Genomic DNA, 17,857 nt, shown 5'->3' on the forward strand with positions numbered 1-17,857 from the left:
CGCATAACCCCAACGCATGCGCAAAAAAAAAAAGGAGCGTGTTGTATCACGTGACATCCACGCAGCCTCTTCCTCCTGATTGGTCCGCGTCAATAAAGTCCCGCCTGCACTTCCACGATTGGCTCATAATTTAGTAGCTCACCTCTGATTGGACAAAGTCTTAGTCCTAACCAATGACAATTTGCGACGACGGAGTGGGCGGGATAAAAATAATAACGCTTTGACGTCCAGGTGTACGGTCGCTGGGCGACGTGGACGGCACGTCAAACTGTTAGCTGGGAATGAGAGCTAGCTAGCTGAGCTAAGCTTAACTGCACTGCCTAATGCGCGCTCATGTTTACGAATAGGCCTTCGTGGTTTATTTGAGTTTTGTATTTCGACACGAAGACCTACAGAAAGGAGTATTTCTAACCGGAGCTGTCATTTTGTAGGTGAGTTAACTCCTTTTAAAACTCAGTTAGCCGGCGTGCTAGGTCGCTAGGCTAACTTTGAGTCTGCGTAGATTAGCTCGTGCTAGGTGTCTGAGGCAACACCGGAACGTTGATTTAAAACGCGCAAAGAAAGAATACCGTGCTTTAATGTTGGTTTAAAAAGTTAACTAGCTTAACGGTAACTAACGTTAACGAGCTGTCACGGAGTGTCCGTGAGTTTTCAAACTAAAACGACTTCCTGGTCTCACTTTGTTTTTTATTCCAGCGCGAGCATGTATATGTTTTGCAACATTTGATTTCATTATCATTAGTAAAAATATCTCATTAAAATCATTAGCTGGTGTTGTTGCACCAGCTAATCATGACTTGTCAGTTATTATATAGTTATGACGTCATAACCAGGCGTTCTGACGTCTCATTGGTTGATTCATTAGCTGGGAATAGTTCTCTTCTGTCTCTGACTCTAGACATCAGTCTGACAGAGAGCTCTGGTATTTACAGACAGCTGTTGACAAAACTGACAGCCTTGTAGCTCATCTGCTCATTCGGATCCTTAGTGCTTAGCACTGACACCTTTCTCCTTCCGGGTCCAGGTGTACGGTTCGATGACCGCCTCCGTGTCCACGGAGTTTGCATGTTCTCCCCGTGTTTGGTGGGTTTCTTCTGGGTACTCTGGTTTTCTCCCACAGTCCAAAGACATGCAGATTAGACTAATTGATGTTCTCAAATTGCCTGTAGTGTGTGATTGTGAGTGTGTATGTATGTGTGTGTTCTGTGATGGATTGACACCCTGTCCAGGGTGTACCCCCACCTCATACCCTAAGTCTCCTGGGATAGGCTCTAGGCCCCTCGCGACTCTGCATACAGGATTACCCGGTATAGACGATGATGAGTGAGTGAGTGGCTTAATATCTATATATTGCATTTTATAGTTAATTTACATATTTTAAAAAAAGAATTTGTTTACATAATTTTATATGGGAAAATGTATTTCGCAATACGAAGTTTCACCTTAAGAACTCACTCAGCAGGAAGCGTTAGTACTGAGCTTCGAGGCGCAAAAAGCAGCAGTTTGGAAAAAACATTTTTGCTTGTGCCACAAGTGTGTTACAAGTGCCAAATAATTTACTTTTTAAATTTTTTTTTATTTATTATCATCATATTATTAAGCAATATCACATGAGAGGAGCGGCACGGTTGTGTAGTGGTTAGTACTATCGCCTTGTGATAGTACTACCCACAGGGTCCAGGTTCTATTCCCGGCCAGGCTCGATTCCTGTCTCTGTGTGCATGGAGTGCATGTTCTGTTTCCTCCCACAGTCCAAAGATTTATGTGAATTATGTGTATGTGTGTGTGCCCTGCGATGGATTGGCACCCTGTCCAGGGTATACCCCGCCTCGTGCCCTAAGCCTCCTGGGATAGGCTCCAGGCCCCCCACCACCCTGGATACAGGATAAAGCGGTATTGAAGATGAATGAGTGAGTGAACACATGAGAGGTATTGCTGTTGTGGTGAATATCAACACATACAGTATGTGACGACTAACGATATCACAGATATACAGTACAACTGTATACCACGCTGTGATATTGCTTTTATACGACAGTTCCACAAACACCATTTATCATCAACTAATCATGATGCATTTTTTTAATTTAATCAGATATTTTTGCTTTACAAACACAAATCCTTTCACGAGTGGAGGAACAAACTAACTGTGACTAGCAGAGTTGGCGACTGACTATTGCGCCAAGTGTAATTTACAGGGATTAAAGTAGTTTTAGGTTCTTACTGGTATCATGTAGCCAAAAGGTAAGGAGAATAAACCATGGAGGTGGTGGACAGTCCTGAGATATGCATTTGATTTATTTGATATTTCTACTTATTCCACTTTAGATCAACTCTGTTATCTTCCGCGATTGAAATTTAAATAGCATAAAAAGGAAAGCTGGTGTGCTACGTAGGGTGTACAGTCCCTTGTTCCACACACCAAGTATTGCTCTTGATCAGAGGGATTTGGGATTCAGCCTTGCGTTAGGAGCTAGTTAGCTTTGTTAGCCAGAAATAAAACAAGAGAGACGATTCAGATGACTTGGAAGCAGTAAGTAAGGAAACGGCGTGTTGTTTATGATGTAACATTATCAAATTTGTGTTTTTATTTATATATATTTTTTTATTGCTTCTATGATTTGGACGTTTGAAATTACCTCTTTTTTTGTGTGTTTGTGTATTCAAGCTACAAAGTACAGAAAGACATGAAGGCTTCAGGGTTTTTCCCTGCGTTAGCTAGCCCTGTAAAATGCAGAGCTCGTCGGTTTAATATGTTTAATCAGACCAGGATGCAAGGTGTGGAGCAAGGTGCTGAACAAACACTCATTCCTGTTAAATCCTTTTTTTTTCTTCCCTCTTACAAAAAGATAGTTTAGGAGTGTGTGTGTGTTTAATGGGTGTGTGTGCAAAGATGACTTAGTTCTGTCTCAGTTAAAGTTAAAGAATAACTTCCAGGAAGTGTTTAGGTCTAAAGGAGGGCCATATGTGGTGTGATATGTAAGTCAGTGTGCACTGTTATTTGTAATGACTGTATTATACGATCTGGACGGAATGATGGTGTAGTTCTAGTTTTTTTATGACATGATCATGTGTGCAATGCTTTCAGCAAAATGTCACATGGTAGGAGCCTGAAAACATGCGAGAAATCATGTGACGAGCCATTTTCTTTTAGTTTGCTGGACTGTCTGCTAGGCCTGTTTGACGCTCTAGTTCATTGTTGTTTTTTTTATTGATCTTTCTATGGCTTTCTATGTCAGGGTACCTCAATGTTTAAGACGTTGGACTACTAATTGGAAGGTTCTGTGTTCAAACCCCCCCCCTAAAAACAAATTGTTTCTGTTGGGCCCTTTAGTAAGGCCCTCAACCTTCATCTGTGTAATGTAATCGCTCTGGATGAGAGCTTCTGCTGAATACTTGTCTGCCTGTCTCTCTAAAATTAGGCCAGAGCGCTGTTAAGTTTCTTAGCTTGGATTGGACAGTACTGTAGCTTTTGATTAATTTAATTAATTCCAGTGCAATAAATCGCATCTAGCCGATTTTCAACACCGATAACAACGTTTAAGTAAAGAAGCCCCCAAAAAAGGGGCTTTAATGCTTTAAGCGTTGTCTATGTGTTCCACTCTGTTACAACCTGACTCCCGTGATTCTCATAAAGCTCCAGATGCAGGACGCTTACACGTGTTGATTTTACCTGCATGACTCCCGGCTCTGTGGATCACTGGTGTTTACTTACAAGGTCAAACCAAACAGTTAAACGTCTTTGTGAGACACACCTGTCTTAAAAAGAAGTGATACAGATATGGCCTGACTACCTGTGTTGTGTGTGTGTGATTGTGTGTATGTGCCTGTGCAACTTTTAAGCAGCTGTTAATACAGAGTTTTATAAACACAATAATAGCGCAACCTGTTTTTCCTGTCACGTGCATATTGGTTTTTGTATCAAGTCGGAAAGCTCCCAAGAGTCGCTGGCGCTTCCAAGCGAGTTGTTTTTCTCTTTCTATCCATCCTTAGACGAAGGGTTAATTGCGGTGGGCGACTTGAGGCGTCGTGATAAGCGCTTGACGGTTCTCACTGTCAGTTTTTATCATGGAAATACTTACACACTTAGGAAGAGACATAAAAACAGACTATCGAGCCAGACGGTTGTCTACAGGCATGTCGTCATGTTCTCATGAGCAGCCCAGGTATTAACGTTTTAATTAAGTTTGAAAAAACTCAGATAGTATTAGAAATTATTTGTATTGTATTGTTTAGAAACATCAAATGTTAGTTAAGTGCTCTCTTTCTCTCTTTCTCTCTGTTTCGGTTTCCATTAGATGTTAATTAAAGGGGCGTGGCCTGAGTTAAGTGAATCTTCTTGCACAATATTGACTCCTACTGAAACTGCCCCGACTTGTCCTAACGTGTCACATGACTCTATTTTTTGCTCGTTCATCATCTTAAATTCATTGAATAAACAGGATCAGAGAATAAACCTAAACCTCGGTTCATGAGGTTCTAATCCTTCGATATAGTGAATCAAGATGTTTACAGTTGTGGCCAAAGGTTTTGAGAAAGACACAAATATTAATTTTCACAAAGTCTGCTGCTTCAGTGTCTTTAGATCTTTGTGTCAGATCTTACTCTGGTATACTGAAGTATAATTACAAGCATTTCAAAAGAGTTAAAGATTTTTATTGACAATTACATTAAGAGTCAATATTTGCACACCCTTCTTTTTTAAGATATCTGCAGTTTGCACTGGCATGCTGTCAATCAAATTCTGGGCCACACCCAGACTGACGTAAGACTGTTTTTAGAATTTGTTGATTTTTGTTTTTGTTTCTCCTTCTGCCTTTGAGGATTAACCACAAGTTCTCAATGGGATTAAGGTCTGGCGAGTTTCCTGGCCATGATCGCATAATTTCAGCATTTTGTTCCTCGAGCCACTTAGTTATCACTTTTTCCTCATGACGAGGAGCTCCATCATGCTGGAAATGGAATTGTTCGTCACCAAACTGTTTTTGTATGATTGGGAGAAAGTTTTTTTTTTTATTCATGGCCATGTTTTTAGGCAAAATTGTGAGTGAGCCCACTTCCGTTGCTGAGAAGCAAGTAAGGCAAACAGTGAAGCATTCTAAGACCGTTCATGACCGGGGTTGTTTCTCAGCCGAACCAGTGGGCTCAGGACAGATATTTTTTTTGTGTGTGTGTTTGTAATAAATGGTTAAAGGTAATTTGATGAAGGTAAAAAGGATTTAACCTCATTGTTTTCCTAAAGCAGCCGAAGTATTTAGGCTAAAATGTTTGTTTTCTAAATTGTTTCTGCAGGGTTTGAAGTGTGAGGTGATGAGGACCTGAGGAAGAGTGTGAGTGCGCGTGTGTGTGTGTGAGTGTGGGTGTGTTTGAGGGCAATGGGTGCCAACACCAGCCAGGTGAGCGACCTGGCAGAGAGTCAGAGCATCCGCACCCTGATCGGTCCCGAGTCCATTTCAGAGAATGAGCCCTTCTGGAACCAGCTCATCTCTTTTACCTTCACCAGCCCCTCCTGCAGGTAAGCAACACAGACGCGCGCGCGCGCGCACACACACACACACACACACACACACACACACACACACACACATAGACACACACCCTACTCACAGGCAGACAGAGGCACCCACGCACTCACAGACACATGCACATAGTCACTGGCAGACAGATGCACACAGACAGAAGGACAGATGCGAGCACACACAGACGCACGAGTGGACATGTGGACAGACGCAGCAGACGGACGCAGCACACGGGCAAACAGATGCGCACATGCAGAAACATGTCAGTTGTATAACACACTTACCCCTATATAACCCCTCTATTTCTAGCTCTTTCCTCATTGAAGAACGTTTTCTCACTTGTCGTTTTACATTTGCGTATAAGTTCACATCCCACAAATGACCTGAAAGTAAAACACGTCACGTTTTAAACGTTTCTGAAGTTGACAGTTTGCACAATTTTCCCTTCAGTAACATTTTCTTAGCCTCCGTCTGGCTCTCAGTGGGAGAGCTCTCACATGACTTCATTTCCCCGCTCGCCGAGCTCCTCAGTAGTTTCTGTCTCCTCCCGGGTTTACAGTCGCTCGCTCAGGAGCGAGACGCGGGTCACGTGAGGTCAGCGTACGCCACGTAGCCGTCATAGCCATCACACGAAAAGAGAGCTTGTGCTGTAGCAGCTGTTATTTACCAGACGCGCCTACATTACCAGCATTTCGATTAGTGGACACACACACGGCCGAGTTGTGACTTGGCAAACTTTAACAAGTGTACGAATACTGAACGGGTAACGTCCCTGCTCAGCGCGAGACAGATTGGTTAGGACAGGTCCGTTTAGCTGCCTCGCTGACCTCATGGGGCAGGAGCCGCGGAGACCGGTGAGCACACGGCGCTGTTCCACCGCTTTTATGACATCACAGGCTGACCTGGCTGGAGAGACCGTGCTTTTCAGAAGTAGAGTCTATTTTTTCTGATCCATTGTGATGCCGTAATGGAATCGCACCGGGATGCACTTAATGCTTAATACAAACTGATTTGTTTCTGACTTCAGTGGAAACCCAAATGTACACAGGGAGAACACACACACACACACACACACACACACACACACACACACACACACACATGCACACAGATAATAACCTGAGGTCAGGATTGAAACACGTAATCTGTTTTTTTTTTTTTTTTTCCCTTCGAGAGAAAAATCAGCTTGTTCGAGTCCCGCCCTCCAGCGTTTTTCGTTTGCATGCGGTCACTGACCCAAAGTGACTTTCAGGCTCCAGTAAAGCATTCCGCGCATGTTAAATGAGTTTACTCGCATCAAAACCGCCCTCAATTTCACACCTTCTGGAAGAAACGCAGCAAAGCGCATAATTAACGTAACGATAACGCGAAACAGACATGTGATTTCAACGTCGTTACAACCTTCAGGTAAAGTAAACACCGCTTTGGAGATCGGAGTTTCTGTACAGCTTCCGGTCTTAAGTCATTAAATCAGTCATGGATGTTCACGTTCACCTCTCCGCGCTGTGTTGCATAAGTATTTTTGCAGCTTTTTAAAGCTGCATTTGAGGTGGTAAAATTTTTGCCATTCCTGCATAATCCTGCAGGTGGCGTGCTCTAAATTGTTCACGCAGCAAAATACAATACAAAATCTCTCAATTTCGTATCGGGCGATTCCTATCCGTAGTGGTTTAACACTTACTCCCCCTGTTGCTGTGAAATGGCTAAACTAGTGTGGGCACGACCGATTTCACGTCTTCACTCGGAAAAAGGACAGTGAAGATGAATACCGAATAGCCGAATAAAAAATTAATAATCTGAAACTTGTCTCTTGCTTCCTGTTTTAGTGCCGATGCCAAGCTCTTGGAGGAGGCGGTCATCCCCCTCGCCAAAACTTTAAGTATGCAACTTTTTTAATACATTTTTTTTTATTTCATTTTTAAAATCACCTATTTGTGTTTTGTAACATTTGTTAATTATTTTAATCTAGTACTTGTGCTTATTGGTTATTATTATTTTCCCCCCTTCTAGTCAAGAACAATCCTAGATCGGGAAACTTCAGCGCATTAGTAAGAGTGTTCCTGGGGAGAACTAAAGAGCTGAAGATCTCCACCGAATGCCAAGAGTGAGTGCAGAAGCAGATCAAACCATAATGCTGTTAGATTTAGATTTTTATTTGTGAATGTGTGTGCGTGTGTGTGATCACTCCTTGTCGCCCTGCAGTCAGCTGTTTATCTGGCAGGCCCATAATGCCCTGTTCCTGGTGCGCTGCCTGCTCAAAGTCTTCATCAGAGAGATGAACGAGGACGAGCTGCACTTACAGTTCGGCTACCACACGAGGGCGCCAGGATCCTGCGGTAACACACCCGCTCAGTGACTTACTGTATACGGAATGAATCAGTTTGATGTGCAGCTGTTCCACAACCTTAAAGATTGGAAGAAAAGAATGATGTAAAAAAAAGGTTACAGTGCTGTGCAAAAGTTTTATGTTGTATTGTTTATTGTAGTCCTGAGGAATAGTTTTCCACTTTTACTTTTCGCACAGTACACCGTGTATATAGCGCTTTTAGATTTATACACTAATTAGATTCATTAACCCGTCTTTAATGAGCGAGCCAGAGACGTCCGTGATGGTCAGGAAGTGCACGTGTGTATCAGGAAATGTGTTTTATTTAACGTGGAGCCAATATTACATGGTTTGTGTGCAGTGTTGATGTAACGTGTCCTGTGTGTGTGTGTGTGTGTGTGTGTGTGTGTGTGTTTTTCAGACCAGAGCAGTGAAGATCTGATGGAGGAACTGATCTGTAACTTGGTCCACCTCATCGTGGAGGTGCCTCTCCTGTGAGATTCTTATTTATTTATTTATTTACTCCTGTAGAAATGTGTGTGTGGTTGTGTGTGGGTGTGTCGTGATATCCCCTGAGGGTTTATTGTCTAATAAGTAGTTTGTGTGTTTGTGTGTGTGTGTGTAAACAACGTGGCATTCCGGGTACACACACTGTCTCACACTCATGTGTGAAGGTCGGTGAATAAGTGGATCCTGAGTCACACGTTCAGTCTGTCCTGTACTCTGTGTGTGTGTGTGTGTGTGTGTGTGTGTGTGTGTGTGTGTGTGTGTGTTCAGTGGTTAGAGGATATTTTACCTGGGGCTCCACAGGTCACGGTATGAGGCGAGTCAGTAATTAATCCGGAAGCTGGTTTCAGTGGAATTCGCTGAACTTCACTTGGACGAAACCAGACGTGTTGCTGAAGTCTTGATTTTATACAGTGTGTAAAATATCACATGACCTCTCACCATCTTTCAGGCTGCAGCAGTGTGTGTGTGTGTGTGTGTGTGTGTGTGTGTGAGCTCTACTCTGATTAAAGTGTTTCATGCCAGAGTTTGTTACTGTCCACGTGTGTGTTTCTGTCTCTCTTTTCATCTTTGTGTCAGACAGAGTCACATGACTAAGGACGTTCATAGCGCAATTATTCGTCTGTCCCTCTTTTCCTCTTCTCTCTGTCTGACACATCAACAAAAATGTCTCTGACTTTTTTTTGTTGATTTGTGCATCTCTTTATTTCTCACCTTTGTCTGTCTGTGTCTTTCTCCCTCTTTTCTGTCTGTTTTTTTTTTCTGTCTTGCTTTTGTCTGTCTGTACCTCTCTTTCTTGTGTGTCTCTCTCTCCCTCCTTTTTGTCCGGGTGAGTCTCTCTTTTGTCTGTCTCTCTCATTTTGTCGTTTGTTTTATTTGTCCTTTTTCTGTGACCCTCTCTTTTTGTCTGTTTTTGTATGTCTTTCCGTCTTTGTCTCTCTTTCTGTACATGTGGATCTCTTTTTAGTGCATTTCAGGGTGGTTTGTCACGTTCTGGGATTTTTTATTAACATTTAAATATTGAGGCTATTAAATGATTGACGTGAGGCCATTTTATAAAGTAAAAAGTCTATCGGCTCACCTCCTTTCAGGGACAAAGGAAGACAAATGCTTGTTTACACAAGCTCAATTGTAAGCCCTGTGTGAGCGAGCGTGTGTGTGTCTGTGTATGATTGACAGGTCAGAGAGAGTATGCCCCGCCCACCCAGTCCGCACGGCCCTCTGACTGTAGCTGAACGTTTGTGTACGGGTTTTTGCTGATGACCCTCTGCCCACACTGTGTGTGTGTGTGTGTGTGTGTGTGTGTGTGTGTGTTTGGCTTGGTCTATCTCTCTCTGTCGCTCTCTCTCTCTGTCGCTCTCTCTCTTGCTCTCTGTCTCGTTGTGTGTGTTATCGATATTAATCCTAAAACGATTCACCTGATCAGATGTGTGTATGCGGGTGTGTGTAGTTCCTGTCCCGTGTCCTATTTCGTCCCTCATCTTCATGATTAGAAACTGTGATCCCCTGCGTGTCTGTGGGACGCTGCAGAATGTCCTCGTCCTGCACACGCCTTATCATATCTGCTGTACACCAGGACGCGGCCTTAACAATTTCGTTTGTCTCTTAACTTCTGTGTCTCTCCTTTTGTTTCTGCATGTGCCCTTCTTTTTATTTCTCTGTATCCTTTTTTGTTTCAGCATCTACAGTATCTCTCCTTTTGTTGTTAAGTACCTTTCTTTTTTTTGTCTCTTTATTTTAGTGTCTTTTTCTTTGTTTCTAGGCATGTCTCTCTTTTTGCTTATTTTTTTTATTTCTGTGTCTCTCCTTTATATTTCTTCACTTGTATTTCTTTCTGTATGTGTCTCTCTTTCTGTTTCTGTGGTTCTTTTTTGCTTTATTTCTCTGTGTCTCTCTTGTGTCTGTGTGTTGAAGTAATAGATTTTTTCCCTTTCTATAACAGAGCGAGTCTCTCGTTGTCCTCACAGAGCAGGTCTGTCAGTAAACCGTACCCGTGTGGTGGCGTGAGACGGAGTGTTATTTAAAGATGCTGTCGGCTCCTCTGCAGTGTTTTTATTAAATATATAAAGAGGAGGATTAATAAAAGGGATTTGGGAAAGAGGAAGAAAAACCTTCAGAAATGAAACACATTCTTTTTTTTTTATGGCTCAGTCCAGGCAGAGACGAGCGGAATGTCCTTTATTTACTCTGGCTCCCGCGCACGGCGCTCCGCTACACCGAGCCGCTCCATTGTTAAAGCGCTCAGAATGTTATTATTTTCTCCCCCGGCTTTGTTGACAATTTGCCGATTTCCTAGCTACGTGCTCGATCCAAAGAATCTTGGGCCGCGTTCAAAGGTCCTCAATGTTCAGAACGCAAGACACTTTTCGTCCTGGCGCAGGCTGTTACGCAGCTTCCGCTCGTTCTGTAGACGGCAGCGAGAGGGATTGGATTAAACCGGACCAGAACAACAAATTCATACGAGTGCGTGTTTATAAAGGAGAAACAGTTTATTCAGTCTTTTTTCTGTCTTTCCAACCACCAAAACATGTACGTGTATATGAGAAGTGGCCACAAGGGGGCAGAGTGCAGCCATTTAAAAAATCTTTTCAGAAAATTGCGCCTTTTTATGTATTTTTTTTTTTTTTCTTCCTGCAAATTCTTGATCGACCAGGTCACACACTTAGAAGGAAGTAAAGTTTAAACAAAAGTTTTTTTTAATTTTTTTTTTATCGGTTCCCACCAGCTAGCGCTCCGCTGTTACAAAACTAGCGAGCACAGTCGAACGAAAGTGCCAGCGGGTCTTTTCCATACCCGTTCACTCAGAGATGCCTATGACTGGCTGGTGTCCTTGTTATGGACAGGCGATGGAAAGTATGCCCCTCCCATATAGTCCTGAGCCATCGAACACCAGCTACGACAGATGTCCTCCTCGATTTCGGAGCATCTTTAAACGCACTACCGATAACAATAAACGTATTTTGTCTTAAAGCTAGTCAGCTAGATACGTGCTAGAACTCGTAAGCGCATCGTCAGCCCAAAAGTTGCTCTGTCTAGCACTTCGTCTGAGAGGGAAAAAACCCCCTACAGAAATAAAACCGAATGCCTCTCCCAGGCTTTGAATGATCTCGCTGTGTCTTCAGTTTTTCCTCTTGGACCAAGCCACATTCATCATTTCCTTCGTTTCTTTAAAGACTCTCTCTCTCTCTCTCTCTCTCTCTCTCTTTCTGTTTCTCTCTCAGTCTGTGTTTGGGAAAAACCTGGCAGTCGTAGTTACATTAACAGTAAATAGTTTACACTGTAAAAGTGAAGCTGTGTGTGTGTGTGTGTGTGTGTGTCAGCAGGCCCTGGTGAGGACATTACAGCTGACTCAATCATAATTAAACGACTCCCACAAAATCATTAAGTGCTTCATTTGCCTCCTTAAACTTGGCGCTAACTGCCAATTAACGTAATTAAACGAACGCCCGTGCCAATAAGCAGGCAGGATAAATGTGGAATTGCACAGCGGTTTTTAACAGTTTTACAAAATGTTGTTGGGAAAGGAGAGAGAGAGAGAGAGAGAGAGAGAGAGTTCACTGGCTCTGTAAAGTCATTATGACATTATGAGCGTTGCTGTTCATGTGCTAAACCTAAAGTAATATTTTTTTAAGCTCTGCTTCTTGTGTCATGATGCGATAAAAAAAAAAAGTCAGTGTACTGTTTGTTAACCGGAATCAGTGGAGCATGGCTGGTACAGAGGAAAGCAGAGAGTTACATTTATACCAAATATACCATAACTTTAAAAGATAATGACTCCGTTTAGCTCAGCAGGACGGCAGGAAGTACATATGGAATGAACATTTTTGCACGGAATGAGAGTTGTGGCCAATTTCTTACACTGTGCTCGTGTTCTGGGTGACAAAGTTCACGGTCAGTGTGCAGAGCAGGAAAGTTCATAATGAATTGGTATTTATAATTCATACTACTATACACCTATAGGCGTGTACTTACAGTACCTTACTTTTGGTGGGGAAAAAGCCCTGAACCAACACTTTGCACACTTTAAGTGTTAATAATCGCTATCTTTGGACAAATTTATTACTATAACAGTATTACTATATATTACTACAGACATTACAATATATAGCATTACTGTAAATTACAGTATACATTAATATATGTAGTTTTATTATATACATTACTATATACATTACTATATATAGCATGACTATAAATTATTTTATACGTTTCTGTATTTAGTTGTATTATATACCTTTCCATATATAGTTTAATATACATATTTACATCATATATTTCTTTACATTACTAGATTCATTACTATTTATAGAAATACTATACCTTACTACATACATACCTTTAGCATTACTATATGTTATTATATAGTGTTACTGTACATTACTCTATACATTAGTATACGTAGTATTACTGTATATTACTATAACAGTTTCTCACAAGACAGATTGTTCCTATGAAAAGTAGCTGTTTTAAAACGTTTTTTTTTCCTGCCTGCATAGTCAGTTTTTCAGTACTTACAGTATATGCCCCAAGAAAACCCTTTTTCTAAAATAAAAGTTAATTGTAATTAAATGTAAAAGCAGCAGCATTGCACTGTCGCCCTGCACCTACAGGGTCCGGGTTCGATTCCCGGCCAGGCTCGATTCCCACCTCTGCGTACATGAAGTTTGCATGTCCTCCCTGTTCACAGTGGGTTACCTTTGGTTTCCTCCCACAGTCCAAAGACAAGTAGATGAGGGTAACTGGCGTCCCCAAATTGCCTACGGTTTGTGAAGGAGTGTGTGACGGTGTTTGTGTGTATCCGCCCTACGATAATTTGGAACCCTGTCCAGCTCTATGTCGCTGAAACTGATGTACAGCCGATAAATCAGTGCATCACTAATTATTAGTAAACTATTTGCTGCTGTCTTTATACACATTTAATGTTTTTTTTTGTGTGTGTGTGTGTGTGAGGGGATCGCTATTTAGCATTTATGGAGTCTTTAATGTCAGAGGAAAAGCTTTTCAAGAAAAAAATTAGAAATTAAATTAGAAAGTAAAATTCTTTTTTTCGTCATTGATTTCTTTTTTATAATTCTATGATCCAAGTGTTTTTATTATTTTATCCGTACATAACGCATAGCTAGTGAGCTCGTATAAACTGTCATTTCTTTGTAAACTGCTAACAATAGAAGCAGTCCTCTATGTACATGTGTGTGTGTGTGTGTGTGTGTGTGTGTGTGCACGCATATATATGAAAGTAAAAGGTGTTTGTACCAAGTGGAAGTGAAGCCGGAGCGACCTCGGGAAGGAAGCGGTGAACAATGAGCGAGAGTGCCGCAGGGGTCAGCGGGTTCGCTCCATCACCAGCACAATAACCTACAGGCCTCAGTGACTAAACGGCCGCAGATGAATTATGCTCGACAAGACTAATGTGAATGAACTCTGCCGGCTAGCGCACATTAGCGCCGCGTTTTCCGGTTTTGCCTAAATGGTGCCGTATCCCCCCACCACACCCCACCCCACCCCATTCCATCCCTTCTCCACTTCATTTATCAGCCACGCTGTATTGTAATGGAGGCGTAACTAATTAACTCAGAACCGTATCGTAGCTCAGGGCTTTGTTTTAGTATCACCCGAGTGTTTGTGATGTCTGTGATATCTGGCAACCTGCAGAGTTTTTTAGACCTCTTTTTTTTTTCTTCTTCTTCTATTTCCAGGGACATCACTTACAACATCCTGTTCGAGGCAGTGACCACCCTCCTGGTCCTTTTGTCCTATCAGCTGTTCCACAAGGACATTCTGAGAGAAAGTCGCGTCTATCAGTGCCTCACTAGGGGGCGATGGTGAGTATCCGGACAAATCAAATGCCGTTTGCATTTATACTTGAGAAAAAGTACAAAAGTAAGTAACTTTAAATTGACTTGAGAATGAAACGTACTAAGCTCGTATTAGCTCACAGTCGGCATTAAGTCTCACTTACTCTCGGGACTTTTTCTTCAAAAGGTCAGAATACAGAATGCACTCTGTTAAATCTATTAATCTTTCGCTCCATCTCATACAACCGACGCGCGAAAGCTGATCAGTCGTAAAACCCGTGCAGTATGTCTACTTTTCCGTGTTCAGCAAGTTTACTTTCGCGTGGGATATAACCTTGCCGTGGCCTTTGTGTCTCGCACCATCGAAGCCACATCGTCTCATTTCCTATCCCTCCTTACTGTCGGAGGCAGACGGGCATTGACAGCATCCTGCCGTTCAGAATGGAAATTAGCAGCCTCATTAATTCAGCAGCTGTTCCACTCCTTAGGTTCATCCACGGGTCTCATTAGCATCATCATCTCGGCCTTGAAGTTCACCTCTCTGAGCTCAGTCAGCAAAGTGGAGCAGGAGTTATTTGGCCGGGTTGCTCCGCTTGGCTCGGTTTTAGGTGCAGTACAGGGGCATCGGCGGTACCGCATTACAGCAATCACGCGCATCGTCCCCACTACAACGTGACATTTTACTAAAGCGTCCAAAGGTGTCATGGCTTCAGCCCTTCAGCTCTTCGAGTTACTTAAGGCGATTGCTGCAGCCGCATAGATCAAACCGAATCTCGGCGAGAGCTTAAAAACATATCCTTCTGTAATTAGAGTGTAACTCTGATACCGTTCTTACTCTTTCGAATTTCCTAACCAGACAGTGTGTCCAATCCTGCTACACCGACCTTTTTATTTAAGAAGGTGAAACTCGAACTGCTGGCACCATGTCAGTTTGTGCACCAGAGCTCCCTGTCTTTTCCATCCCCACGTCAGGACAGACACAGCTTTCTCAGAATCGTTCCCACGTTTCGGGGGAAAAGCAGCCTGCCAAAGATCCGAGCTCCCGTCTCTCACCAGCGAGCAGGTTCTACTCTGGTGGCCTGCGAAACAGGGTCTGATCGGGTTTAACGTGAGGCTCGGGGCAGGAGAGGACAGGAGATTTTACAGCGAGAACATCGAGACCTAGCAGCTTGGCTCGGCTATCGCGCGTTGTGTAACTGTGAGCGCCGTGTAGTCAGCGTGACTCGAGTGTTTTGATGTGGTGTAATGGTCTGTGTCGGGTTGACTTTATTTTTCTAGTCGCTTTGTTTTCCATGTTGAGTTATAGCTGGGAGGTGAGCCAGGGCACACGGGAAAGACTGTTACACCAACACACACTTATTAACACGTACGCTTTTGAGAAGCCCTTCTACGATTCTGAGTCTCTGCAGCCTGTTTTTGTTTCTCTCACGTTTTTTAGACAGATACTTTGGAAGGTTTTTTTAATTCTTTTTCTTCTTGAAATTTACAGAGCCGTGAAGATCATCGTAAATGGCGGCTTCAGAGTCATGCAGAGATCGTTCAGAGTAAAAGATCAATCGCAGTTGCTGCGCTAACACTCATTATGCGTTCGAGTGCAGCGATTATGCTAAGAAAGAAGGCATGACATTGGGAAGCGTCGTCAGCTCTGTGGAGGTTTGCCTTCTTTATAGGAGGCGGTTTTTCTTAACCGATAGTTGAACACATCAACGATTAATAATTAATTAATTATTGATTAACTGCCACTTATAAAAAAAACTGTTACAGAAGACAAGTTAACGCACAGTTTAAACAAACAGAATAATATGATATGACTGATCGCAGTTTATTTTCTCAAACTCTTGTGTGCTCACTTGCTCTGTTCTCACCTGAGGTTACATGTATAAACACTGCTAGGCAGTGCTGAAACTTCACCCACTCTGGGATCCTTTTTTTTTTTTTTTGTTTAGTTATTGATTATTAAAAGTAACCCCGGTACCAGAAAACCACCCAATCTGGCAACACTTTGTGCAGCCTGACAAGTTCAACTCTGACTGGCTGTTTCCAGAACATTAATACAGGTAGTCTCCGACTTATGTACGTTCAAATCACGAATTTCCACAGATATGAATGGACCATGGTTCTACTTCCGGTTTAATCATGAAAGTAGCTCATGTATATTGTAAAAAAAATATACACAAAATATGCAGTGCACCAGGTATCAATATTTAAAACTATAGACAATATTTTCAGTGACTTAATGTCTAAGGTCCGGTATATTGTATTGTGTGTGTGGGTGTGGCGGAAATAAGGTCGGCCTCACCAGTTTCAATGGATCAGTCCGGGAGCAGGATAATAGAAATAGTCTGTCCTGTAAAGCTGTACTGATGGTGAATTATCCTAATTTTGACAAATCCTTCAACTTTTAAAAAAGTTCACAGTCCAATACAGCGGATAACAGCTCTGAGACAAAATGCCACCCGGGATTCCCCTCATGATTAAAAGGCGCAGAGACACCGCTGTTACATTTGACATGTGAGATTCATTTCCTTAGGCGCGATTACAATTTTTGGGCGCGTGATGGAAGTGTGGGGAAAGGGGGCGGGGATTTAGTCAAGTGGATTGGTGTGCTTTACATTGTATGTTAACGTAAAAGTAAGATTCGTTCGTAAGTCTGGAACCACCTGTACCTTCCTCCTTTCAAACTTTAAATTGCAACTTTAAATTGTTTTCCTAAAGGGGGAGCAAGTTTATTAGATATGTGAGCTACGGTGCATTATCATCCAAAACAAACATTATTGGTTAATAAATTCTTAACAGAAGTTAATCAATTAATGATCCCTGATTCCTTCTTTATGATGGACTCGGGCAGATTATTGTTGTACTTGTGTGATACTTAAGAAAAAACATGTCTGTTGATATGACATGTTAAATAATCCCTGCTCCTGTTTCAATTCTGTCTCTCCGTAGTCTGTCTCTGACGAGTCGCTTGGTGAAGACGTTGCTGTATAACTTCGTACGGCAGGAGAAATGTCCTCCACCTTCAGCACACGTCTTCCAGTCCCAGGCAGACGGAGGAGGACTGCTGTACGGCCTGGCCTCTGGGGTGGCTAGTGAGTAACACACGCACACACTGTTATCTCAAGGGAGTTGTTAAGTAGTGGGAGACAATAAGAGTCATGTTCATAGACACACACACACACACACACACACACACACACACACATAAATGACACACTCTACTGTCTGGCACTGCTGGAGCTGTAAAGTAAAATAAATTGATGATGGAGTTGAAAGTGTGTGTGATTACTGTGCTAGTGAACTGTAGACGCTCGTGATGGTGTGATAAGAAATAAAATTAGATATCACACAATTTATGATGTGTGTGATGGAATTGGATCAGGACGTTCATCTCGTCTCTTGTGCCACTTTTACTGATTAATGAAAAAGACGTGTCTGTTGTACCAGAGGACCGTGATGACGTGATGAAGGCACATAAGACAAGCTTTTGCTAATAAAAAAAAAGTAATTTTACGTCCCATTAGCAAACTTTATTTTATTTGTTTGTTAATTTTGGTGTCAGTCATCTTGAAGCAATGCAGAAAAAAATCATAAGCAGCAAGTTTTGTCAGTGATTTCTTAAATAAAATAATTAGTAAAATGATTAAAAATTATTAAAAACTTTTAGCTTTTCTGCTTTTATAGGAGACCTGAAAACTTATTATTATTTATAA

General features: G+C 42.2%; 1 protein-coding gene across 4 annotated transcripts in view; it reads left to right on the forward strand.

The window, feature by feature from the left end:
- The first annotated feature begins 256 nt into the window (after window positions 1–256).
- dym (dymeclin) overlaps window positions 257–17,857 on the forward strand; it is a 79,731-nt gene continuing 62,130 nt past the window's right edge. For 2 of the 4 annotated variants that reach the window (XM_053478363.1, XM_053478365.1), the window contains exons 1-8: window positions 257–431; window positions 5,293–5,515; window positions 7,346–7,398; window positions 7,530–7,623; window positions 7,722–7,855; window positions 8,267–8,339; window positions 14,049–14,174; window positions 17,094–17,236. In XM_053478363.1, the coding sequence (XP_053334338.1) occupies window positions 5,376–5,515; window positions 7,346–7,398; window positions 7,530–7,623; window positions 7,722–7,855; window positions 8,267–8,339; window positions 14,049–14,174; window positions 17,094–17,236 (763 nt within the window). In that variant the 5' untranslated portion in view covers window positions 257–431; window positions 5,293–5,375. Of the gene's footprint in view, window positions 432–4,084; window positions 4,167–5,292; window positions 5,516–7,345; window positions 7,399–7,529; window positions 7,624–7,721; window positions 7,856–8,266; window positions 8,340–14,048; window positions 14,175–17,093; window positions 17,237–17,857 lie in introns of those variants that run through there. The other 2 variants (XM_053478366.1, XM_053478367.1) reach the window with 2 other exon arrangements.

This window comes from Clarias gariepinus, chromosome 19 (assembly GCF_024256425.1).
Source record: "Clarias gariepinus isolate MV-2021 ecotype Netherlands chromosome 19, CGAR_prim_01v2, whole genome shotgun sequence".
Lineage (NCBI taxonomy): Eukaryota > Metazoa > Chordata > Actinopteri > Siluriformes > Clariidae > Clarias > Clarias gariepinus.